Source organism: Megascapheus bottae, chromosome 3, assembly GCF_031878675.1.
Source record: "Megascapheus bottae isolate mThoBot1 chromosome 3, mThoBot2.hap1, whole genome shotgun sequence".
Classification (NCBI taxonomy): Eukaryota; Metazoa; Chordata; class Mammalia; order Rodentia; family Geomyidae; genus Megascapheus; species Megascapheus bottae.
The window spans coordinates 49709367-49735872 of NC_143511.1; the positions used below are offsets into that span (position 1 = coordinate 49709367).

Consider the following 26506-nt stretch of genomic DNA (forward strand, 5'->3'; position numbering starts at 1 on the left):
GAGAACTTAAGAGCTCATTGTAGTTTTTCTATTTTCTTATGAGTATGATAAAAATAATCTAGTTCATTGGTTCCTGAAATACTAAATGTGAGGCAAGTTTCTATTAAAGTAAATACTGATTAGTGGTTAGGAAAGTTGATTGGAAATAGTCAGTGAATGGTCAAGTTATATGTAGAGGAAGTAGATTCTCTCTGTCATCTTCCCCCACTCCCCACCCCCCAGTTGAAGTTGTTTAGAAGAAAATGTGGTGATGATAGTAATGGAGAATATGAGTAGTCATTCACAACTGTGGAAGAAGGCATAAACATTGTAGCAATAACCTGAATTCTCATTTTTTTTTTGTATTAGGAATTGGTATTCAAACTAACCCTCCTCTTCTCTTTCTTTTGTGGGTCATGATCTTGGCCTGGGTGCTGTCCTGGAGCTCTTCTGCCCAAGGCTCTTCTGCCCTACCCTTAAGCCTAGCCCCACACTTCCTGTTTTCTAGAGGTTAATTGGAGTTAAGAATCTCTAGTTCCTGAGTAGCTAGGATTACAGGTATGAGCCTCCACGCCTGGCTTCACTCTTTCTTTATGCTAGATTTTTGGGTTTTCTGTTTTTGTTTTGCTTTGTTTTAGTGCCAGTCCTGAGGCTTGAACTCAGGGTTGCCATCCATAAGCTTTTTTTCCCTTTCAAGGCTAGTGTTCTACTACATAATCCTCAGTTCCACTTTTGGCTGTTTTGTTGGTTAATTGGAGATAAGAGTCTTACAGACTTTTCTATGCATGCTAGCTTTGAACCAGGTTTGGTTCAATATGATTATAGCTATGATTGTAAGCGTAAGCCACCAGCACCCTGCAGCATTATTTTTATAAATGAAGTTTTACTGTCATTTATTATATTTATTTACAATCATGTATTGTTAAGCTTTCACTTTTACCTTCAAGAAATCTAGAATTGTGTCAGTGGACAATAATACCATGAACTTGAGGCCTGGCTAGGCCTAATTCTTAGCTGAAGGAGCCAGGACGGACAGTACTTTACTTAACTCCAGGTTATTTGGTGCGTCAGTAGTAGATTTGACCCCAAAGTCAGTACCTTTAGTTCTTACTTGACTTTTTTAAAGTGGGCTCTCTACTACCTGAGCCACAGCTTTAGTTCATCACCTTTGAGGGTTAATTGGAGAAAGTGTCTCACAGACTTTTCTGCCCAGGCTGGCTTTAAACCTTTATCCTCTAGGCTCCTGAGTAGCTAAGATTACAGGTCTGAGTCACTGGTGCTCGGGTAAGTCTCAATTTTTGACTTTTATTTTAGGTCATTTTTAGTATGTCTCTGTTAGTGGGGAACATTAATAATAAAAACTTATCTATATACAGAGGCACAATTATTCACATTTAAAATTTTCTTAAACATTTTGGAATTTCAGGTTGTCTGTTTTATTATTTTTCTCTGTCTATGTAAGCCCTGGCAATTTCATACCCCACTGTAGTGACAACTAATCATCAGACAGACACCAAATAGAAAATGCACTATACAGAATCCAGATAGATTAAGCCATGGAGATTTTTTTTGTTGGTCATGGGGCTTGAACTCTGGGCCTGGGTGCTGTCTCTGAGCTCTTCAGCTCAAGGCTACTGCCCTACCCCTTTAGCCATAGCACCACTTCCAGTTTTCTGGTGGTTAATTGGAGATTAAGAGTCTCACAGACTTTTAGTGCCCAGGCTGGCTTGGAGCCATGATCCTCAGATCTTACCAGCTTCCTGAGTAGCTAGTGTGAGCCACCATGCTGGGCTCCAAGGAGATTTTTATTTAGCATATTATGTTTAAGAAATACAATATCGTGCTCCTGATGTCAAATTGTAATACTGTTTGGAAATGTATATAAACCTTATATTTCTCCTTGAACATTTCAGATTAGAAGAAAAATCAGTAAGATATCTGTGGATACCACTGACTTGGGTTGTATTTATTTGGGAAATACAGTCTTAGAAAGAGATGGAGACTGTCTTAAATATCTTTTCCAGAAACTTTTGCTTTATATTCCAACCCATATACACATCATCTGATTCCTTTATCTGTGAAAATTTTCTAATGTTTCCTATTGCAGTTATAATTATGAACCTCAAATTTCTCTTTTGATTTTTATGGTTTATCCATTTGAGTTTACAAGTTTAAAAGTTTGTTCTAGCTATGAGCTCCAAAGAGCAGGAAATCTGTTTTGATTTTGTGGCTTTTTTCCAGCTCAAGAATGAATGTCTGATGTACTGTAGGTGGTCTACTAATTTTGAAAAGTGAATAGATGAGTATATTAATAAAATTAAATCTTCCTGGTCTGGCAACTTCAAAATTTTAATGGTGTTTGAAACCACTTTGCTATGCAATTTATACTAATAAAAATTATGTGGTATTCTACCTCCCTTCTTTCTTTTCTTTCTTCTTTCCTTTCCAATCTCTGACATATGAACACATGGAGAATAAACATATCCAAAATATAGCAACATTCTTATTTATGCTCACATGTACTATATTAATTAGGAATACAATTAAGAGATCAGCAAAAATTGAGATGGGGATGGTGGTACCTGCCTGTAGACTCTGGAGGCTGAAGCAGGAAATCATTCAAGTCCAGGAGTTCAGGGCCAGTCTGAACAATATAATGAAATACTTAATGAAGAAGAAACAGAAAAAAAGGATTTTAATAGCACAGATCTTAATAAACTTAGCAAATTGAAAACTGTAACTTATTCACTTCAAAGAAGCGCTTTATAGTTTCTCCTTGGAATTTCTGAATGCCAGAATCACTACTCTGGTATTTTGCTATCATTATCAAGTAAAACAAGAGTACTTGAACACAAGCATTTCAATATCATGCCAACTGATCTGAGAACTGAAGTGGCTATTAAGTGAGTAATGAATGAATTTGCTGTACAGCGTGGATGTACTTGACAAAGGGATGATTCACGTCCTGGGAGGAACAGTGTTGGGACACTGTGAAATATCATCATACTCCTCAGCAGAGAGTACAATTTAAGACTTATGACTTGTTTATTTCTGGGGCTTTCCATTTAATATTTCCAGGTTGTGGTTGTCTGAGGGTAAGGGAAATTGCAACAAGAAAAGTTATGGTCAGGAAGGGGAGATACTACTGTAAATTCAACAGTCATACTTATCTTTAAGATAATTGTATAGATTTGTTTTACCTGTAGAGTTTTTCCAAAAATACATGTCTGTGTAATACTGTGGCAGAGTAGTTCCTGACATGTGTAATTCTAAAAACATTCTCAGGTGATTCTGATGTTTACAAAAGATGGTCTTTGAGTTGTGGTCGTTCTTCTAATATGTAAGAGACTCTTAGTTCTGGTTTATGGTCTCCCGTGATTGAATCATTTCCCTTAATGCACAAAGAACTGTTAGGCATAGCTCTAGTTGTCATAATGGAATAGGAGAATCAAAAGAAGTTACACTTGACAGGATGGGAGTTTATAATATGAAATAAATTGCAAGTTGATTCTACCCCAGTTAGCTGCCTATTAGTATATTTAAATACTCAATGACTGATAGGATGCTTTATGTGATGTTCAGGTCAGAAGTTTCATGTGTCCAAATAATGGCACCATTTCTTTGGTATCTATACTGTGAACCATTCCAATTACAAGAATATGCTAATCTTCGACCTGCTTTGCTAAAAGAGTTACTTCAGCCTGGGGTTTCTTGTGACAAAGCACAGCCATCAGTACTGGAACAACAGATACTTCAGCTGTATTGTGACATGATTCCTTGTTTACAGGTAAGGTCTTTCACCCCCTCCTCTTTTAATGTAGTATCAGCACTTGTAATTGTTGATTATTGTTTTGGTACATAAAATATTTCTAGGTCTTATGCAATTTGCCAAATTCAGAGATATTCAAGTTTTAGAAATGCTTGCAATCTTTTGGAGAACATGAAGTAACCAAAATCTAGATTTGAGAGTAGTAGATACTGTGTTAGTTAAATTCACTCAACATAGCCAATTTAGGGATTAATAAGAATTCAAACGTTTCCTCCTTATCAAGAAGACGCCAGTGCCCTCCTTAGTTTTTCCTTGTTTCTGTAACTCTTCATGCAAATTTTAAAAAAAGATGTGTTTTGGGCAGATAGGCACAGAAATGCAAAACATGGCCATCTTAAACCTGTTTCCTTATGACATGTTTGCTGCCCTGAAGGATTCTATTCTTAAGAAGCCCACAATATAATAAGTGATATTTGTATAGTTCAAAATTCAAAGTAGATGGTTGGAGGTTTGTTCTCAGAACCAAGTCTAAGAGTGAAAGCTGAAAAACTAGTTGTGATTTCAGTGTAGTGGTTTATTTACAGGCTATCCTATTGCATACTTAAGGTTAGGCCATTTACCTAGAATCTGAGCACCATGCTGTTCTGCTGATGGAGAGAATCTGTGAATGTATTTCAAAGTGATCACTTCAGGTCACAGATGACCTGTTTTGAGTTTGTGTTAGCAAGGAGTAAGTAGAATGAATCTTTCCTTTGTGACTCGTAAATAGGCTTTCCTGTAATCAAGACAGAGAAAAGTTAATTAAAATGAATTCTCTAGTGGGTTTTCCAAAGCTTTTGTTTTCTGTGGGCAATAAAGCAATGTATAGAGAGTGTGTCTTGAATTAGAGTACATTTTTTTCACCCTGTATGCACATTATTCTGTACTCTTGGACAAATGTTTTCCTTTATCTTTATGTAAGGTTCAAGTATTTGTAGAAATGAACTCTTTAGAATATTTCTGGGACTCTTACAAATATGTTTAATTACTTAACAGGTCAGCTTTATTAGAAGAAAAAAAATCAGAGAGCTGAAAGTGTCCTGGAGGCATGGTTTCTTATATATTACACGTTATTCCTTTTCTCAATTCCCCTTTATTCCTCCTCCCTCCCCCCACCTTACACTTTTCCTTTTTTTCTGGTACTGGTCTTAGGAAATAAATCTGAGACCTCATATTTTCTGGGCAAATCCTCTTCCAGGTGAGCTATGCCCCTAGTTCTTTTAAAAATAAAAAGATGAAATTGTTTTTGAGATAGGATTTCACTAACATTATGTAGGCTGGCTTGGAACTCTTAATCCTTTCAGCTCTGCCTTCTGAGTAGTTTGAGATTTCATGTGTGGACTGCCACACACAGCTACAGTTATTGCTTATACTAAGAAATGACCATTCCATGAGTATTTGAAATTTTATTGTTGAAAATACTGTTTTACAAGAAAAGAATTTTTTTTCTTTAGAAAATACTTCTGTTGGTTTTTATTTAAAGAATTGGTCTTTATACTGGTCTTTATTCTTCCCATAACAAAACAAAATAAACATTAAAAAGCCTGTCTTTCTGGATCCTATCTTGTTTTTTTTCTCTTTTACTTCCATTCTTTCTTCCCCAACTCCCTCTGTCTTTTCTTCATCACTTTCTTTACTTTGTGTGAAATGGTTTCCAGATTTTTCACTGCTCTTTGCCAGGAATTCTTTAGTTTATTGGGGCTCAGAATGTGCTACTAAGGAATGTTTTCTCAGAACTGACTATAGTGCTGTAGATATAGATAGGGTCAGACCTATACTAAAGAAATACTTTTAAATAAAAAAAAATAATTTTTGAAGTCATCTGTCACCTTATAAATTTCTGATGAGAGTGGTTAGTGAAATTCCTATCCATTTTTTTTCCTTGACTAATTGCTGTTCTCTTTTATATTTGTGGAATTGTCTTTTTATTTTAAGTATGATTCATATCATCTCACATGATATCCATTTAACATGATCTATTTATACATAAAAATAGAGCATTACTTCAAAATTATTCTTAAGCATTTTGATGATTAGATAACTCAATGCTTTCTTGATGAATTTATCATTTGATTTTTTTTCTTATGGAGACTTTCAGAATGTACAAAAAAACCACACAGTCATGGACATATATCATTAAATAAATATCAAGCTTTTGTATTCACTCCAGTTCTTTTCTCAGTGGCCTTTGGATGTTTCTACTTTATGTTTACAAAAGAATGAAATAATTTAGTTATTGGACTATTTAATTTTATTTATAACTTAATATTTTTTTCCATTCTTCTTGATCTTTTAATATCTTCCCCCCTCACTTGCTAGGAACTAATTTTTCTCTCTGTGTATAAATTATAGCAATTTGGAGTTATTTTGGTTGGTAACTACTGGTGAAACGATAGGCTTTCCTCTTGATGAATTTAACAGACACAAGAATCTTGATTGAAGCAGATGGTTCATTGTTTATAATCTCTGGGAAATGCCAATGTGTTTGTGAGCAGTACCATACCCTTAGTACCAACTCCAGAATTTTGATCAGAACAGCTGGGTTTGAAATGAACTGGGATTTTCGAGAACATCTAAGTCCTTTCTATCTAATACATTAGCTTGTTAAGAAGACACTCTATTATTTGAATATGGATTTTATTAGATAGTCCACATATAGAAATTCTGCCTACCTACAGCTTACAGGTTTAGTACCTTAGAATAGAATGTTGACTCTTACTACTAGGTATTTATGTGGGTTTTGTTTTTGTCTTTAGCTCGCCCTCCTCTCCCTCCCTCCATTCCTTCCTTTCTCCCTCCCTCCTTTCTCTCCCTCCCTTCCTTCTTTGTCTTGTTTGCTTTTAAGTTCTAGATCCAGACTTCAAAATTTGTATCTGTTGTTTTCACTCATTGGCTAGTGCTCTCCCAACTGAACCATGCCTCCAACCCCCCTTTATGCTTTTTTTTTTAAACACTGGAGAAAAGAGAGTTCATGGAGAGAATTCAAAATAGCTTTTGATTCATTACCTTCAATATATGATCACTTTTATGTTAATTTGTCTCAGTACATTTATACTTAGAAAAGCTAGAAAAATAAAAAAGAAAATTTGTTCCAGGCAAGAGTAACAAAAAACAGGCAGGAATTATATTTTGATTAGATAAAAGACATGGAGCTTGACATTTCATGAGTTAGGTAATTTAATTCATCTCCTTAAAGTCTTTATCGGCTTAGAGAAAATTATTTGTTGACAACTTTTATAGCTTAAGATTATCTAATTATTTGGTGTCATTTTAATGTAGTATAATAACTTTCTTAAACAGATGAAAGATCTGATACAGACCACAGAAGTGATGCTACTTATCGAGGAAGTGTATTTAAGCCTTTTGCATCATCCTGCTTTCTGGAAAATTCAGCTTACCCAGCTGACTCTTCAGCTGTTATGTGTCTGTGAAGTCAGCTTAAAGATAACTGGAGAGTGTTCATCTTTAATTCAGCTTTTAGAGCACAGCATTGGAGTTCTGAAGGAGGTAAGGTTAGAAAGAAATTTTAATGTATCAGTTATCACAAAATCTCTCAGTAGATGGGTGGTTGTACTTATTAACTACATTTGAGAGGTGATTTGATATAGTACAATTAGATCCACTACTAATGTAGCACTATTAATGTTATTTATTATATAACATAGCTTTTGTAGCATTGTTGTGATATTTTTTTCAGGTGGAGTGCAAATACTGAATAATTGCTGTATTCCAGGCTTTGAGAAATGCATGGATGAATAATGCATTCTGTTGCTCCAAGAGTCATATAGCATACAAATAAGTAATGCTAGTACCATAAAATAATTATTTTTATGAAAGTTTGTTTAAAAGGTAATGGGACCAAAGGTAAAAGGAAGAAGGCCATATGTTGAGATTTAAATCCTTAATAGAGTTGGCTGGCACAAAAACCAGTCAACAAGAGTTTGGGTAGGATTTCTAGGTGGTAGAATAGCATACATCTATACACAGAAACATGAGAAAGCACTTAGGTATGGTCTCTTCTCTTCAGAAAACAAGAGCTGAAAGATTATGGAATAGAGGATGTTCTGGCATGCCTTAATTGCTCTGCAAATAAGTTACATTTTATGTTCCTTAACTACTCTGCAAATAAGTTACATTTTATGTTCTAGGCAATGACTTGGCCTTGAAGATTTCTCAGAATAGACATGCACTCATTTGTGTGTGTGTGTGTGTGTGTGTGTGTGTGTGTGTGTGTGTGTGTGTGTGTGTGCTAGTGGGAAAGTGGAGGATGGTTTTGGAACAGGCAGTGCTAGGGCAGGAAGTTAAGAAGGTATTTTATTTAGGACTGCCATCACAAGACACTAGTCTGGGTGGCTTAACAAACAAATTTCTCATAGTTTAGGGGCTAAGAAGTCTGCGATCAGGTTGCCTGCCGAGTTAGTGCTTTGTGAGGGCTCTTTTCATGGTTAGTAGATATGTGCCTTTGGATGTTTCTGTTACTCCTCTATCAGAGAAGTATCATGGTACACTGAATAGATTCATATCCTACATTGCATTAGTTTATATAGACTTTGTTATAGTTGTATTAATCTATTAAAATGAATGTATCTTAAAATTGTTATTTGGAGTGAAATAAGTATATTATGATATGCAAAATTAAGCAACCAACTTTATGTATCTTCGATCATAAAATACTTGTTTCTTTTTGGCGCTGGTCCTGGGGCTTCAACTCTGGTCCTGCATATTGTTCATAAGCTCTTTTGCTCAAGGCTAACACTTTATCACAACTTCCCTTTTGGCTTTTTGATGGTCCGTGGGTCATGCGTCTCATGAACATTTCCTGTCTGGGCTGACTTCCAACTTTCATGTTCAGATCTCAGCCTCCTTTGTAGCTAGGAGTGTAGGCATGAGCCCTCGGCACCTGGCTCTTCATGTACTTGAATGAATGTGTTTTAAAGTATATTTTATTTTGAGCAAAATAAATGTAATGATCTGTACAATTAAGCCAACCAGGTAGCTTTCAACTTGAAAAACAGGCTGAACATTCTAGCTTTAGAAGTTTAAGAGCCTGTGGTTTCTAAGAAACTGCCACCAAATGAGTCAATTCCAAGCCCCTTTCTTTGTCTAGGTTTAACATTTCTTAGGAAGAATGGTCTGTTGGATACAGCTGGGCTCAGTCAGTACTGTCTACCTCAGTTAGCTTGGGTAAAAAAAACTGTAGCCCTGGGGGATTGCATGAGCTGGACTGCCTTTCTTTTTGTAACTTCTATGTAGGCTATAACTGCCTTTATTGATTTTTTTTCCCATGGGGCTTATTGCATTTTCTTTCAGACTATTAAAATGTGAAGGAATAAGATTTGAGACAATTGGAGAACAAATTGAAACACCAAATAGTTTATGACTTAAGGAATCTGATTATAGGGACCTTTTAGACATAATAATAAACTTTCATGTAGTATATTTTCCTTTTTAAAAAATTTTTAGGGATGAAAGTTTGGCCTAGTGGTAGAGTACTTGCCTAACATGCACAAAGACCCTGGTTCAATTCCTCAGTACCACATACATGGAAAAAAGCTAGAAGTGGTACTGTGGCTGAAGTGGTAGAGCTCTAGCCTTGAGAAAGTCCAAGGACAGTGCTGAGGCCCTGAGCTTAAGCCCAGGACTGGCAAAAAAAAAAAAAATATATATATATATATATATATATATATATACATATAGTCGGGGTAATGTATAGAGGGGTTACAGTTACATTTGCCAGATAGTAGGTGCATTACTTTTCACACATTGAAATGCCTTCTCATGCTTTTGTCCCCATTCCCTCCCCTCAACTCTGCCCAGTCATCTTATTTCCCCCCCTTCCCTTTCCTATTTCAAATAAACAAATAAATGTATATACAATATACCAGGTAACAAAGTCAGATACAGTAACAATATGAGATTAACCAAAGGACAGAAAAAGAGAAGAGAAATAACATAGTATATTAAGAACAACAATCACACGAGATAAAGCTCTTGTTTCTATATCCTAGAGATCCTTTCATTTAGTCTCTTCTGACTAAATGTACCTATATGTACCTAGGTTTTGAGCTATTGTAATCCTCTGCTAGGAGAGTCCTAGATGTGTACTAATTATTACAAATGAGGGAAACCATTGAGCCTATGTTCCTTTGGGTCTGACTTACTTCACTTAATATGATTTTTTCCAAATCTTTGTAGGATGTAACTGTCTTACATCTTATTTTCATTTTCTTTTTAATGTAGAATTTCTTACCCCATGGTTGTACTTTCTTTTGAAGTACTACTCCATGACTAAGACTGCAAAGTTCTTGAGAAGAGCAACTAGTTTGTTTATAGTAACATCTCTAGACACAGCATATATTCTTAGCATGTGGTACATTAGTGAGGTACAGTGATCAATTTCAGTTGAATTGAAGACACACACAAAAAATATGGTCTCAACTCTTTTCTGTCATGAAGAATCCTCTAACATCTATGACAGGTTTAAGGGTATTTAATTTCTTTTTTCTAGATGGGCTGTGTGTTAGCTGAATTTCTCTGAAGACAAAAGCAGAACCTAAGTGTCTATGAAAGCCAAGACTTACATGACTTGAGTTTATTTGCAAATGTTAACCCTAAAAGTATGGAGGGTGGGGAGAGATAGAATAAGATGAGCCAATCATGGAAGATAGAAGAGACACCCAAGCTCTTTCAAGTTGATCACTGCTCCAAGCAAGTGTTTTTTAAATTCTAAAGTCATCCCTTAATTTTCTGAGAAGAATTATGAAGTATATTTCTGAACCCTCCAGACAGAGCAATAGAATCCTTTTCTATGTGGACCTTGAATTTGTAGAACTTGCTATTCTGGAGCAGGAAGCAAATATAGGTGGTGGGGCTTGAGGGAAAACTCTCAGGTTACACTTATGCAGTCAGTTGTGACAGCAGTCATTGTAGTAGTGGAAATGACTTAGGTAATTCAGCACAGACTTGAATTCAAAGGTCTCATTAATTTTTTTGCTCCTGTAGTGGCCATTAAAAATCAAACAAAACTCTTGAAGCCAGTCAGAATTGTAAGCAATTTGAGATTTATCCAATCTCGTCTTCCATCATTTCTTTCTTTCTTATTTATTTTTATTTCTTGCCAGTCCTGAGGCTTGAACTCAGGGCCTGAGCACTGTCCTTGGGTTTTCCTCAAGGTTAGCACTCTGCCACTTGAGCCAGAGCACCATTTCTGGCTGTGGTACTGAAGAATTGAACCCAGGTTTTTGTACATGCTAGGCAAGCATCTACCAAACTGCCAGCCCTCTTTCTTATTCTTGATGTCTTGAGTCTCTATTCTTTATTTTTACCCTCTGTTCTGTACAGGCCAATGTTTAGAACAATGCCACTGTTAAGTTCTCTCCACTTAGCATGTTTCAATTCCAGTTTGGAATCTTAAAATGCTACTTTGTGCCCTTCACTGTGACAGCTGGTTTGAAAAGGCATTCTAGCCATACCATCTGTATACAGTAATGCTTTTATTTGTCTCTTATTCTCTTGGAAGCTGGTACATTTAGAATTTAAATAACTTCTCTGCCTTTTTGTTTTATATGAGCATGCAGAAATGGAGGAAAATATCGCAAAGAATGGTGTGATGATGTATCTTTAAAATGCCTGCATTTATTATCCTCAAGTAGATGAGAATTGGTTTATGGTGCTCAACTGTTTTGAAACACTAAGCATACACAGTTTCAAAAGCCATTCCTTATTTTATATTTCATTTATAAAAATTTGGAATTAATTTCCTCGTATTCTTTTTTATAACCCCAAACCCAACACTTTAGAAGAGTTTGTATTTCACTTTCAAAATGGCAAAGCTAGTTTGCAGGTATTTAACTGAGAGTTTTTAACTAATTTGTGGCTCTTTCACAATCTTGTTTTTGCCTATCCTCATACTTCACAGATAATTTGGTTCTGTGGGTACTTTTATAAAATCTCAGAATGATGTAATTTTAGTTGGATCTTTGCTATTTATTTGTAACTCTCAAATCTGTCACTTCCATTTTATTAGAGATTAATGTGTATATCATTCTCTTTTATATAGTTGATGAACTAATGATTTTATGTTTCTATGATTTTTGCTTTGTTACATTTAAATCTGCTTCATAAATTACTTTATTTTTTTGTCATGGGCTTTGAACTTTGGGCCTGGGTGCTGTCCCTGAGCCCTTCAACTCAAGGCTACCACCCTACCCCTTGGGACTAGGTGTTGTCCCTGAGCTCTTCAGCCCAAGGCTACCACCTACTTCCCTTTTTCTAGTGGTTAATTGGAGATAAGAGTCTTATGGAATTTAGTGCCCGGGCTGGCTTTGAACTTGGTTCCTCAGATATCAGCTTCCTGAGTAGCTAGGATTACAGGCATGAGCCACTGCACCCAGCAATAAATTACTAATTTAAAACATATTTCTCTCATACAAATTTTTCTTTCATTATAGTAATACGGTAAATATTTTAATGAAATTTATAATATATGTTATATATGTGGATCATGCCTTTTTGGTACATAGAAAATTTGTGCTATTTTCATAAACAAATTGTTTTTAAATTCAGTATTTTGGGTAATTTCAATGCTGTACCAACAGGGACTGTTTTGATGACTTGTCAGTTTGTGTTAAAAATTTTCCTTTTGATATTGAAACAAAAGCCATATAATGAATGATTGTTGTCCTTAATGTACAATGTTATCTCTCATCTCCTTTGCTGTCCCTTGGGTATCTCATATTGTAACAGTATCTAACTTTGTTATCTGATATATTGAATTTATTTGTATTTGGTTATTTGAAATTTGATAGGGAAGGGGGGAAAACCAAGATGGGTGGGTGGGGTGGGGGGGGAGGGTAATGGGTACCAAGACATGTGAAAGGGTATCAATGTATGTGAATTAATGCACCTTCTATCTGGCAATTATCATGTAACCCTTTTATTAATTACAATAAAAATATGTATAAAAAACAAAATAATTAACTTCAATTAGTACCCATCATCAAAGTTCGTTTTTAACAAAGTAGATCTCAAATGATCTCACCTCTCACTAAAATTTAGTGAGTGATAATGTTGCATCGCTCACCTTTGGTTGAGTCCTTAAATGCTTCTGAGCTTCAGTTTTCCTGCCCATAAAATGTATAATTCTAATATGAGGAGCCTAAATGAAAGGATCTTCAGGACATGCAAACAAGAGTTTTATATTGTGTGATTGTTGTTCTTAATGTACTATGTTATTTCTCTTCTCTTTTGTTGCCCTTTGCTTAATCTCATATTGTATATACAATATGCCAGGCAACAAAGTCAGATACTATAACGTTTGTTTATTTGAACTAGAAAAGGGAAGGGGGAAAATAAGATGATTGGGAATGGGTGGGGGAGGGGAATGGGGACAAAAACATGAGAAGGGGTATCAGTGTGTGAGAAGTAATGCACCTACTACCTGTCGAATATAACTGACCCCTCTATACATTACAATAAAAGAATATGTAGAATCCAAAAAAAAAAGATTTTCCTTTTGTTATTTTGGCTTAAGCATCTTGTTTTTGGTGATATATCTTGAATTTATTTCTGATTTGGTAATATCTACTACTTCTTTCTTTAGTAGCCCAAACTTGTATAAATACTTTTGTGTAATAAGCTTGTAATGGTTCACATTAAGTACATATAGCCAAAGTTCTGGAACCTCTTTGATAACTTTTTTTGCCCCCCCTTAATTTATTATTATTTTCTAGGATTTTCCCGTGGAATTGGTCATAATTGGAATAGCTTTACTTCTTCTACAGACTCCAGCTAGTCAACAAAAGCCAATCTTGAATCTAGGTAAATAAAAATACACTTAATACAGTCAAATGTGAAAATAACAGCTGTTACCAGCTATCAATTGAACTGTACAGTAGGCTATCTTGTATAGTTTGAGTTTCTGTTTTAAAATTAGTTCTTCGGTATTACCCATATAAAATTATATATCCCATTATTTACCCAGTATCTTGCGTGACGATTAGGTTATAATATAAATCATGCTGAAGTAGACATTTGTAAATCTTTTGAGGGCATCTTTTGTCACAATTGTATGCTGAAATTAGAAACACTGATGTAAAACTTTTGAAAGAAATTATTTAGCAGGTTGTATTTGTTTTAAAACTTTCATTACTGATGCTACATTGAACAGATTTAATGCAAACTATATTTTCTTATTGTATGCATGAGCTAGAACTAATAGAGGGTAATGTTTATTTGCTAATATTCAACCCACTGTTTTTTTCTTTCTTTTTTTTTTTTGATGGGGGTATGGTGGTGGTTATGGGGCTTGAACTCTGGGCCTGGGCTCTGTCCCTGAGATCTTCAGCTCAAGGGCTACTGCCCCATCCCTTGAGCCTTGGCTCCACTTCCCATTTTCTAGAAGTTAATTGGAGATAAGAGTCTCACATTCTTTAGTGCCCAGGCTGGCTTTGAACCTTGATCCTCAGATCTCAGCCTCCTGAATAACTAGAATTACAGGTACAACTTAACCAGAGTCAGGGCAAGGACCAATCTGAGACCAGAACAAGGTGCATGCCACCAGGCCATGAGATCACTTCCTGCCTGAGCCGCAGCACTCAGCTTCAACCCACTGCTTTTTTTTTTTTTTTTCTTTTCTTTCTTTTTTTTTTTTTTAGAAGAAGGTAAAGGGGAGGCAAAAATGCTCAGGTTTATATAGTGTGATTCTGGGATTTAGGTCAGTGGTAGGCTGTTAATCAGCATGTGAAAGACACTGGAATGAATCCTCAGTACTGTGCAAAAAAGTATCATAAAGATACGTTACTGAATCTGGAAAATTGACAAACAAAGCACACCTTTAAAATGCATGATTACCTTGTAGTAATGTTGTAAATCGTATAGTGCCACAATATGTTGATTTTCCTACATTTTTTTTCCTTTTCTTTGGTTGGTCATGAACTCTTCACTCAAGCCTAGTGCTCTGCCACATTCAGTTTTTTTGGCTGGGGTTGAAGAGGCTTGAGCTCCAGGCCTGTGCACTATCACTGAGTTCTTTTGCTCAAGGTTAGTGCTCTATCACTCCGAGCTACAGTGCTACTTCCTAGATTTGATTATAAATAGCAACTTATTGAAGTACCTGGGAAAACTATGAAATAGTCCAATATTTGTAGTCTGTACATTGTCTGTTTTAATAAAAATGGTGGAACTTCATAATATCTCAAGAAGAATTATGGATTAAGAGTAATACTCAGACAAAAAAGTAGTATTGGAATAATATTTGTTTGTACTTCAGATCATACTAAGTTTAGGGTTCTTAATAGTTTAAAATAAAATATGGTAACTCATCATTATTTAAGGATAGTAAGTTTTTTATTTGGTGTAGTAGGGAAATCAGTTGATTACTTTGATAAGATGGCTTTAAAGCCTGTGAATAACATCCTTCGGCAAACCAGGATTCATCTAATAACCTTTAGGAAACTTGTTATCATAGTGAACTCACATCTTAAACTTATTCCTTAATAGTTTCTGGTGGGATAGCTATGCACTAAGTTGCTACACATCTGTGTGCATGTTTCTGATGTGTAAGTTGACTTTTTTAAAATATATTTTTATTGTAATTAATAGAAGGGTTACATTATATTTTCTAGATAGAAGGTGCATTAATTCACATACATTGATACCTTTTCTCATGTCTTGGTCCCCATTTCCCTCCCCCCGGCCCTCACCCCTCATCTTGTTTCCCCCCCTTCCTTATCCAATTTCAAATAACCAAATACAAATATATCCAATATATCAGATAACAAAGTGAGATACTGTAACAATATGAGATAACCAAGGGACAGCAAAAGAGATGAGAGATAACAGTACGTAAAGGACAGCAATCACTCATTATATGGCTTTTGTTTCTATATCCTAGAGGTCCTTTCATTTAGCATCATACTGTATGGCCTTATGTATCTAGGTTTTGCTCTATTGCAAATCTTTGCTAGGACAGCCCAAGGTTTCTACTGATTATGACAAATGATGGAAACCATTGAGCCTATGTTCCTTTGAGTCTGGCTTATTTCACTTAATACGATTTTTTCTAAGTGTAAGTTGACTTTTTAAGTTAAAAGAAAGAACTACTTATTAAAGAAAGATTTCATGGATAGGGTGGTTATGAACTTTGGGATTTTTGTGATGTACTTTTTAGCACTTATATCTGAAAGATGGTTCTTCATAATGCCACTCTCTTAAACATGTGCTAATATAATTTTCATCTGATTTGTAAAGGCCTATATCTTGTTTTTGTTATCCCGTGTTTTTTTTTTTTTTTGACTGTTGTCTACGTGTATGATCTGAGAGGCTATACGAGACAAATATTGAGTTGTATTCTATGTGTAGATAGTGTACATATATTGCCTGGGTACTGTTTCTGAGTTTTTCTGCTTTACCACATGAGCTACAGCTCCATTTCTGGCATTTTGGTTCACTGGAGACAAAAGTTTCACAGACTTCTCTCTGGGCTGGCTTCAAATTGTGAGCCTCAGCTCTTAAGTCTCCTGAGTGGCTAGGATTATAAGAGTAAGTTCACTGTTCCCCACTTAAATTGTATATTTTTAATTCACATCGATTATGAAGCAGTTGGTTGGTACTTTATGATATCTAATCTAAAAGTATTACCCCTTTTCAGCTATATACATTACAAGCTCATTTTAGACAACACTTTTTTATGTTACACTTATTTCCTTTTTATGATGAAATGCATCATCCTATTGTATATTTGACTCAGTTGTAAAGGGGCAAGGAAACATTCTGCTGGTATCACTGTTAAAATAGTATGTTGTGTCACTATGATATTAATTAAACATGTGAATTCTTATTGCTTTGGTGATTAGCTTTGAAGCTCCTCTCTTGTGCTGAGGGTCAGAAAATCCCCAAATCATCCTTGCTGCTCGTGATACCCCTCCTGCAGATATTATCTTCTCCTGCCTTGGAAGACTGTATGGCCGTGGAAGAAGAAGCTCCTTCTAGGCAGCAGCTGGCCCTAAATCTGTTGGAAATGGTGCAACAAGAGTGTTACAGAGATGACCACCAGCAGGTAATGAATGCATCCTTGTTTCTCTTAAATAAAAGTTCCATGTGAATTTTCTATTGTTGTAGATCATCTTACCTCCTAATGAGTTTTTCATTGAACTTTCCTGTCCTCTGAGATAGTGGTGTGGGAGATATTAGCAAATACTTCGGTTCCACAAGTATAGGGTGGGAGGGTATAGGGTACTGTGGCAAAACAAGATTGAGGAATGCCATATAATTGTTTTTTCCTTTTATAAATTAGCAGGTAAAGATCTTGAGGGATCTTGCAAGATCAAAGAATCTGATTCTTTAATGTATTTGAACCTAGTGTCCTTTCTTCTCTCCCCATGCTGTGCAGTATAGTGCTGGGTTCGTGGTGGTCAGAGGTAGGCTCAGTATGAACTATAGCATTTATTGGTATGACATGGTCTGCCATGTTCCCTGACTCTTAATACTTCCTGTGTATCTACCTGGAAGGCGATGGACCTGTCATATTTTGTCTTACCTCTTCAATTTCTGTCTTAGTCAGTTTACCTATTATAAAAAAAATATTGCGAGTGTTGTGCTAGTGATTGGATTTAATGTCTAGATTTGCCAGATCTCTTATTCTCTTTTGAGTTTTACCTTTTGGTAAAATCTTATTTTTCCTTTCAACACCTACTTTTATGGAGATGGAATGATGAACAAGTAAAGTAAAGCTGGTGAAGCATCTTAAGTTTCTATGAAAAGAGACAATAGAATACAAGCTGAAGAATACAAGCTTCCCATATGTAGCAACAGCTTCATATGGAAAAGTAGAGAGACCACTTATCCTATCGTGTTAAGTGTTCTAGCAGCAAGAATCCAGTCATTATTTCTTATTTGAACATATTAGATTTTTATAGGCAGATTATTTGTGTACTTTATAAATCCAAATTGTTTGGTTAAAACTTTAATTTTTGAAATAAATAATTGACTTGCATTTGGCGAAAAACATTCTATCAGTCCTAATTGAGGTGAATAAAATGTGTCCAGAAGTTTCAGTAGTTTTTTTCTTAAACCTTACCTCTTGGTTTGCCTATATAGAATGATAGGCAAAGGCTTCTGAATGGGCATGGTGCCAGAGCAGGTGTACATTAAGACTTCCTTTAAATCACAAGTGTTATTACTGAGGATCACCCCAATACTTAAAGACTTGGCTTACTATATGCTTTGGTGTAAGTGAATTTCATTCGTGAACACTAATAACTGGACTCCCTCGGCAGCTAAAAGGGAATACTATTAAGGCTATAGTCATCTTCAATTGATACTGTGCTGCTTTATTGAAGCTTTGAGGAGATATGTGATCACCTATTTAAAAAATTTAAGTCATATTTATTGTTGTTGTTCTTTTTTTTCTTTTTTTTAACTGCTACCCTTTTCCCCCTCTGCACCTGCTTAGGGCTTTGTATTCCAAACACACCTATCAATTCAAATTGTCCCACACTATTGAAATCTCTTCCTGAATCTTTGCTTGTGCAATAGTTGCTCCTTTATGTCCTTCACATGACCTGTCTACTTTTCAAGACTTAACCAAATGTTCTCAGCCTCCCTGAGTCAGAATTCATTGCTATTTCTTTGTGTTCTAGCATTTTTTTGCATTTAACTAATGTGGAAAAAAGCTGTGTGTTAATTTAGAGGGGTTACATGTTTGTACTTCCAACTCTTATTATGAGCTCACTAAAGGAAAGAATCTTGGCTCTATTTTTCTTCCTTTCCCTGAGGCCTTTAGGAAATTGCAGCAATTTAAACTGTTAACATTTAAATTGCAACAGTTGTTAAACTTGTTGTATTTTTCTGTCCTAGATGTTTCTGTATTATCTTGTTCAGCTGATAGAGAAGCAAACTTTAGTTGAAAATATTTTAAGTAGTTGCCAAACTGAATGTTTTTTTCCCCACATACTTAAGGAAACAGATACATCCTTGCTTATTTATCTTTATGTCCACAGTCCCCCATCCAGTGTTTACCACATTGTAGACATTCTCAGTAAGGTTTTGATCAGTTTGGATGTGTACCTCCATGAGAATGGTAATTTTACCATTTCAATTTAAAGAAAGACTTCTGAATGCAAGCCACACATTTCGTCATTTTTATTAGTACGTTTTGGATTGGTGAGCTTGACTGACAGCATTTGATTTAGACCTAGACCAGTTGAAAACAAGGCTCATTGACTTGTACAAGGCAGTTCTGTACAGTAATTGCTTCTTCTTTTCTGAAGATCTGATAATTAGAACCAAAAAACCTATATAACTTCTTGTACTTGCTAAATTACAAAGGATATAAGATCAAACTTGACAGTCATCTCTTTAAAATCAAAGATTAATATATTCCTAGTACGCTTTTCCTCCTCTAGCCTGTGGAAAACAAGATCCTTTTATATTTGACCATTAAAATAAGATACTTAAAACTATTGTTTTCTTTTTAGGTTAAAAATAATTAAACATTAGTTATAACTTTATGAAGTTCTTGAAAAATCATGTTCCTTCAACTTAAGGAGAATATTGGGGATAAAAATGACAGGAGTGTGTGTTAAAGTCCTGACAAGAAAGAGGAATTTAAACAGTGAAAATACAGATAGTTAATGACTATCAAGAGAAAGTTGAGAAGAGTTTCTAAGGAATATTACAATAGTAAGTGCAAGGAGCAGTTCCTGCTTCTATGACTGAAGTCATAGAAGATAAGTCTCAAAGAAGGAACTTATTAGAGTTTTACCATTTAAAACTGAGATTCAGAACTTGTAGCTTCAGCTTTCTGGAAGATGCAGTTTATAGGGGTTACTGCAGGCCACAGTTGGTTCAGAGGAAGTTGTAGTTTGGGGGTTTCCTATATGTTTCTGGCAACCATGATAACAGAAACCCAAGAAATACCAAGAAACTGAAGAAAATCTTTCTCTGCTATGCCATGCCTTGTATCTCTCCTGTGCTCTCTGTTGACAAGGTGTAGTACTGCACCAAAGGGCAAAGCAGAAATTTGACAAGACATTATTGATAAGCCAGACAAAGAAGGGTAATACACCAACTGGCCCCGTCCATTTAACTGAGATTATGATGAAAGTAGGTGGCTGAGATGAAGTGAGAAAGAAGAAAGACTTAAAACTATATTCCTGTATTGCACATAAGAAATTTAATTTCTGTCAGATTTTTCTAGTCAATTGGAAGATTATGAGTTGATTTGATTTAAGCAGGATCAACTATGTGCCCATTCATTAATTCAGTCATCATTTGTGTGTATGTGTGTATCTAAATTGAATATGGTACTTTGGCGTTCCTGATAATAAAATAGTACTAAGTTTTAGGAGACAGAAAGTATTTTTGATTATTTGTCTTTTTAAAACTCAGAAAATTTGGGCCTGGAGTTCAGCCTAGTGATAGAGTGCTTACCTAGCATGCACAAAGACTCTGAATTCTTCAGTACCACATGCATGTACATATTCCAGGAGTTATGTAGATTGACTGCTTTTTTTTTTTTTTCAGTGCTGGGGTTTGACGCAGGGCCTGGGCACTGTCCTTGGACACTTTTTGCTCAAGGCTAGTGCTCTACCACTTGAGCCACAAGCCACAGTGCCACTTGCAACTTTTTCTTATTATGTAGTACTGAAGAATTGAGCCCAGGGCTTCATGCATGCTAGCTGAGCACTCTTACCACTAGGCCACACTCCTGGCCCGTGGCTAATGTGGTTTTTTTTGTTGGGTTTTTTTTTTATGTGGAATACATTTATTTTCAGAAGTTAAAAAGATCTCTGAATGATTCTCTTAAGTTCACAACACGAGAGTGCATCTTTAGCTTGACATCTGAAAAAGTGACTTGTATAAGACTTCTTGGAATCAAAGCATAAAGTACTAGGAAAGCTAACAGCCTATACTACACAATGTACAGAAACAAGGCGTAATTTTCTAGCTATAATATTTTATAAAAAATATTAGCTTATCTAAATCCCTATGAAGGGAATGTTAAAGTCAACAAAGACACGTGGAATACTGGAATATTTTCTCTTTTAGTAAAAGGGCATGGATCTTATGGTGAACAAGAAAATCTTTCTACATGGAAAGTATTATTAGACAAATGTAACAGATATTGAATAACCTTATCAGTCTTATGGACTGGAGATTATGTAAACACAGATGGACAGGATTTCACTCTTTTAGAACTTAAACATCATTGTAGGATCTATCATAAGCAACTTGTAGTGCATCCTCCTGAATCAGAGAGAACTCTTACTTGACTCATTCTAAGAGGGTTACTTATCACTGTGACTTATGACACAAAGGAGAAGCTCTCTAACACTCACTTTCAGATCCTTCGCAAAAAATATGGTTTTGCAAACAATGAAGCCAAGAATGAATACCAATAAATGTTATGTACAGTTTGATTGGTGTGAATAGAATAAACTAATGTGTTTTAAATCATAAAACAGATCGTCTTTTTCCTCTTCTTTCCCTTCTTTCTTTCCTTCCTGCCTTCCTGCCTTCTTGCCTTCCCCATCCTCAGCTTATTATTATCATTAAGATAACAGCATTATTTTGGTAAATTAATGTAAATTAATATGAAAATGATCCATTTGAAGAAAACATATATATACACACATATATACACACACGCACATATATATATGTATATATATATGGTACATAATTTAAAGCTTTGACATGGTGAATGTATGCCTTTAATCACAGCACTTGAGAATCAGAGGCAGAAGAGGGAGTCCTTTCTCATGGTAGGGCCAGGAGAAAGGGGCTTGCTGGTTCAGCCCCTTTGCCCAGTGAGCATGTCAGGAGCAACTGTCAAGTAATAGTACAGGGAGACTATTCTGTGACCTCTTATTTAACATTGTGACTTTCTGGTGTTGCTAAAACCTTAGGCAAGGAAAGAAAAAAAGCAAAAACCAGAAACTAATATTGGTCATAATTCTCAAGTAAAATGGGATTACTTTTCTCTTTTATTGCTTACTTTTATATTTCTGTAATGTTACTGCTCTGTACTCAGCTTATTACTCATGGCCATCTCTAGCTACCTTCTACACTCATAATCATTGGTTTTGTTTCTAGAGATGACAGGGATAATATTTCCCTCGATTTTTCAATATTGGTACTGTCTAGGTGCTGTATTAGATATTATCTCATATATACCTCAGCACCTTGCAGTAAGTTAGTCATTGTTTGATATTTACCAATGAGAAAAGTGAAATTTAGAAGGATTGCATAATGGCTAGTGGCTGGGGTGCCCATGCTGAAATCTTGGTTTTATAAATCTCAAGTCCAGTGTTGCTTATTATTACTCTTAAAGAGTTTGTCCCTAGTCATTAATAATTTTCATCATTTGGGAAAGAAATAAACTTTGGTATTACATAAGTTTTTATGTGTGGAACTAAGTTCCTTAAGCATGCTAAACAAATTCTCTATTACTGAGCTAAGCAGACTTTGATTTTGTGAGACAGGCATGCACTTTGTCACCAGGCTAACCTTGAACTCATTATATTGTCTTGGCAGTCCTCAAAGTCTTGATCCCTCTGCCTCCACCTGTAAGTGCTAGATTTACATTAACTACTGTACAGTTTTCTTTGTTGTTGATGATGATTGTGGGGCTTGAACTCAGGCCCTTTTGCCCTGGGTCCTTTTGCCATCAAGGCTAGTGTTCTACCACTTTGAGCCCCAATACTACTTCTGATTTTCTGGTGGTTAATTAGAGATAAGAGTCTCATGGACTTTCCTGCCTGGGTTACTTCAAACCTCAGACCTCAGCTGCCTGAGTAGCTTCAAGTGTGAGCCACTGGTGCCCAGCTTAGGTTTTAAAATTTATATAAGTTTAACATTCATGATAAAAGTAACAATAACCTCATATGACTCAGGAAATATAAAAAGATATATGACACAAAGCTTTTCTGCTCTTGATTCCAGTGGTCATGTTCTGAGTTCTCACCTTCCTGCATAGAAGATAATGGTTATAGACTAGTCCTTTCTTCTAAAATCCATATATTTTAAAACATATGTAGTTATATGTCCATGTATTTAAAAATATATAATCATTTTCTCAACACCTTCCTTTAAAACACTGCCATCATTCTGCACATACTTCTGGATCTTGTATTTTCACTTGGAAGATCTTTTTGTACCAATGCAAACTGGCTTCTTTATTTGGCTTTAGAGTGGCATAACATTTGGTTAGTTTTATATTTATTCTTAAATTTACATGCAAGAGAACTGAGTACTTGTTTCCTTACATAAATCTTATCTATCAGCTAGTGAACAGAGAAATAGAATATGGTATATCCATATAGTGGAATAATATTTGGCAATAAAAAGCAATAGGTACTGATAAAAGCCATGACTTGGTTTTATAGCTTGAGAACATGCTAAGTGAAAGAATCCAGTCACCATAATCTACAAATGATGTGGTTACTATTATATAAAATAACTAGAATAGAAAGTCTATTGGTAGTCTAATAGGAGTATGCAGGGAAAGTAAAGAGTGACTATTAAGGGATATGGAGCTTGGAGTGATAAAAATGATGTAGAATTTGGTATTGATGTTGATTACAAAACTCTATCAAATACTCAAATCAGCAGAATTGAAAACCCTAAAAAGTGCATTTTATGGTGTATAAACTACATCTCAATACATCTTTTATTAAACATTTTAAAAATGAAAATCAATGCTTTTCCCATTCTTTTTATCCAATGGTTCATCCTCTAACAGTGAGACAGTCACAATCTAGATGTTTCTAGTTTGTCACAGCTTATGATTTGAATTACTTCATTAGCAGATATGAGTGTCTGATGCTTCTTTAATGCCTGTGGCTTCTCTTTCGCCATGTCTGCATATAGCATCATACACAGGAGAGTGGGCTATAACCTTGACTGTATTACTTTAATTCTGTGAGGAGCCATTTCTCAGATTCAGGGAAACACAGCATCTTCTCTGGTATTTCAAATTAGTGTGTTCAGTCTACATTCTATTGCAGAATTCATTTGTAGTTACCAATGAATTCCCAGGCTCCAGCTGAACCAAATACTGTACCTATCAATATACTGTCTGTTATAAGTGTTAATTGTCCTCTGTCCAAGTCTGCCATCTGCCCTGAGTTCCCTCTTCTAAGGCCTGGAGCTGGGCAAATACAGTACCTTTTTAATCTCCTTATTGAATTATTGCCTCCTCATTGAATTTTACTTTTTAAATGAGTATCTTTTCCCAAATTCTGCTGCCTCTGGATGTTCTATATTGATGCATTTTTTTCAGTCTTAATTGGGAATGAGTGGAAAATATGAGGAAAACTTGATAAACTGTTCTAGAGTACCATCTGACAATTCTTTTTCTCTATGTGTGATCCTGCTGCCTCAGATGTGGGCAGAGAGCTCTGTTTGGCAGGAATTCAAAGTTTGTATTCATGTTGTTGGAAGGAATGATTTCTTCTAATGAAGTACTAAAAAATAAGTGAATGTCAGAAATATATTTCTGACAAATATATTCATGCCTTTTTGTGTGTTTTTGTTTTCAGCTTTTGTACAGGCTTGCTTTCCCTATTACCAGCATGTATAACTCAGTATTTACCATGTGGAGGATTCTCGAAGTAATGAAAGAAGACTCTGCAGCAAGGGACTGGTTGGCTTCTGTGGAGTCTCTGCTCCCTATCACCACATCCATTCCTGTGCATGTTTTCCTTCTGGTGGCTCACCTCCTGGTTGAAGATAAAGGACAGAGTCTTCACCAAATACTAAAACTTACCACACAACTGGCTCAAACAGATTCTTCTCAGGTAACGACAGAGAATAATGGAACACTAATGGAGAATGGGAAGAAAGAGTAATTGTTGAAATTATAGCTCATTCTTTCTGATATATCAGAGTTCTAAGTTATGATGGAATTGCCTGCCTCATTTTTATGTTGTTATTATTAGTTTGGTATCTTCTTTTTTTTTTATTCTCAGTTGATATGGAAACATTTCTTTGTATACCTTGCAAGGGAACATGCATATGGTTCTATTTTGATTCTTTCACTTTGGGGGATTTACTAATATATTATGCTTTTGCTAACTCTTAACATTCTGTGCAAGATGCATACCTCTTAACTCTAATACTGATCATTTAAGGTAGACCCAGATTAATCAACTCAGAATAAAGTTGTTTATGGACATAGTCACCAATATATTTTCACTCCTTGAAATTTTATCCTCCTTTGTTTTTGTCATTTAATGAATTTTGGGCCCTTGTTATGTATGACTCTGGTGTGCGTGAAAAGGAAATTATCTTTTTTCCTGTCTATACAGAACTGGACTATAAGAAGATATATAAGCAGTTGCAACATTAAAAGTCTTTGTCTTTTAAACTATGTTTTTGGTGCCATAGTTTTTGGATCCCTTATTCTCATTGAATGTAATTTCTAGAATGTACTTGTGTGTGATAAGAGTTTCTTAACCAAAAGGGCATAGCAGTTTTAGTATCTTGTTTATCAGTAAGAATAGTATGCCACTTAATGGGAAATTATGTATTCCTAGGGGGAAAAATTTGGTGGTAGAACTCAAGTGGTAGAGTACTTGCTAAGCAGGTGTGAGACCCTGGGTCCAGTCTTCTAATATTAACAAAAATGTTCATTTGTTGGCATTCTTGTTTACCTCCAACTTACCATAATAATTCTTTTTTTTTCTTGTCAGTTGTGGGCCTGGATGTTGTCCCTGAGCTCTTCAGCTCAAGGCTACCACCCTACCCCTTGAGCCATGGTGCCACTTTCAGTTTTCTGGTGGTTAATTGCAGATAAGAGTCTTTTTAGTGCCTGCCTGGCTTTTAACCACTATCTTCAGATCTCAGCCTCCCGAGTAACTAGGATTACATGTGTGAGCCACCTCGTCTGGCCATAATCATTCCTTTTTGTCAAGTAACTAACCACTGATATTACTGAAAAGTTTACATTTTGGTCATGCCTCCTGATTTTTGAGATGGGTCTTCGTTTAGTGTGCAGTATACATATAATATGAGTCTTTTCAGTTTGCTCTCTCCTTTCTCATTTCAACTTTCTATAATGACTCTACTTCTACCAGTGTTCTTCTTCTGCGTTGATGCCTTATAAGTAATCTCTGTAGGTTATTAATGAAGGAAGGGATAATGCTTGGAGCCTACCTAAAGAAAGATTCTTTGGAATAATACAATGGGCTCCCCTTAGTGTGTTGAAAGCATTTTTTTTTTCTTCTGTAGGTAAATGAGCTGCAAATCCAAAGCCTTTTAACCTAATCTTCCAATTCAAAAAGTAACAGAAGAATAGAGAAACTCAGATTGGCTTTGCTTGGATCATGGGTCCACACTGGAGCAACCATTGTGATAGGATAAGAAAGCCTTATAAATTACTATTCTGAGTTGAGTGAGAGTGGGGTAAAATTAAAATGCCAGAGCTCTAAAATACCAGTGCTACTAGATTCATGTAGAAAAAGTTTAGGATCTAAACTGAGCATTAACCACTGATAGTACTAATTTGTAAGTAAATTGAGAGAGTTTTTCTCAGTCATTTTTAATGAAATGATTTAAATACTGTATAGATCAATTTCTTTTTTAAAAGATTTTTAAAAATTGTGTTGTTATTGTTGGTGTGAGGAATAGAGGGGTTTCAGTTACATTCGTTGACAGTGTGTACATTACTTCTTGAACATTGATGCCCCTTCCCATGTTTTTCTCTCACTTTCCTTC

At 35.5% G+C, this 26506-nt stretch overlaps 1 protein-coding gene across 1 annotated transcript in view; it reads left to right on the plus strand.

Annotated features, from left to right (window-relative positions):
• The window catches only part of Focad (focadhesin), a 250753-nt gene that overhangs the window by 63099 nt on the left and 161148 nt on the right, over nt 1–26506 (plus strand). Inside the window, exons 7-11 of the mRNA XM_090330054.1 lie at nt 3562–3766; nt 7088–7294; nt 13519–13606; nt 16642–16844; nt 24331–24588. Coding sequence (XP_090186180.1) covers nt 3562–3766; nt 7088–7294; nt 13519–13606; nt 16642–16844; nt 24331–24588 — 961 coding nt within the window. The remainder of the gene's footprint in view (nt 1–3561; nt 3767–7087; nt 7295–13518; nt 13607–16641; nt 16845–24330; nt 24589–26506) is intronic.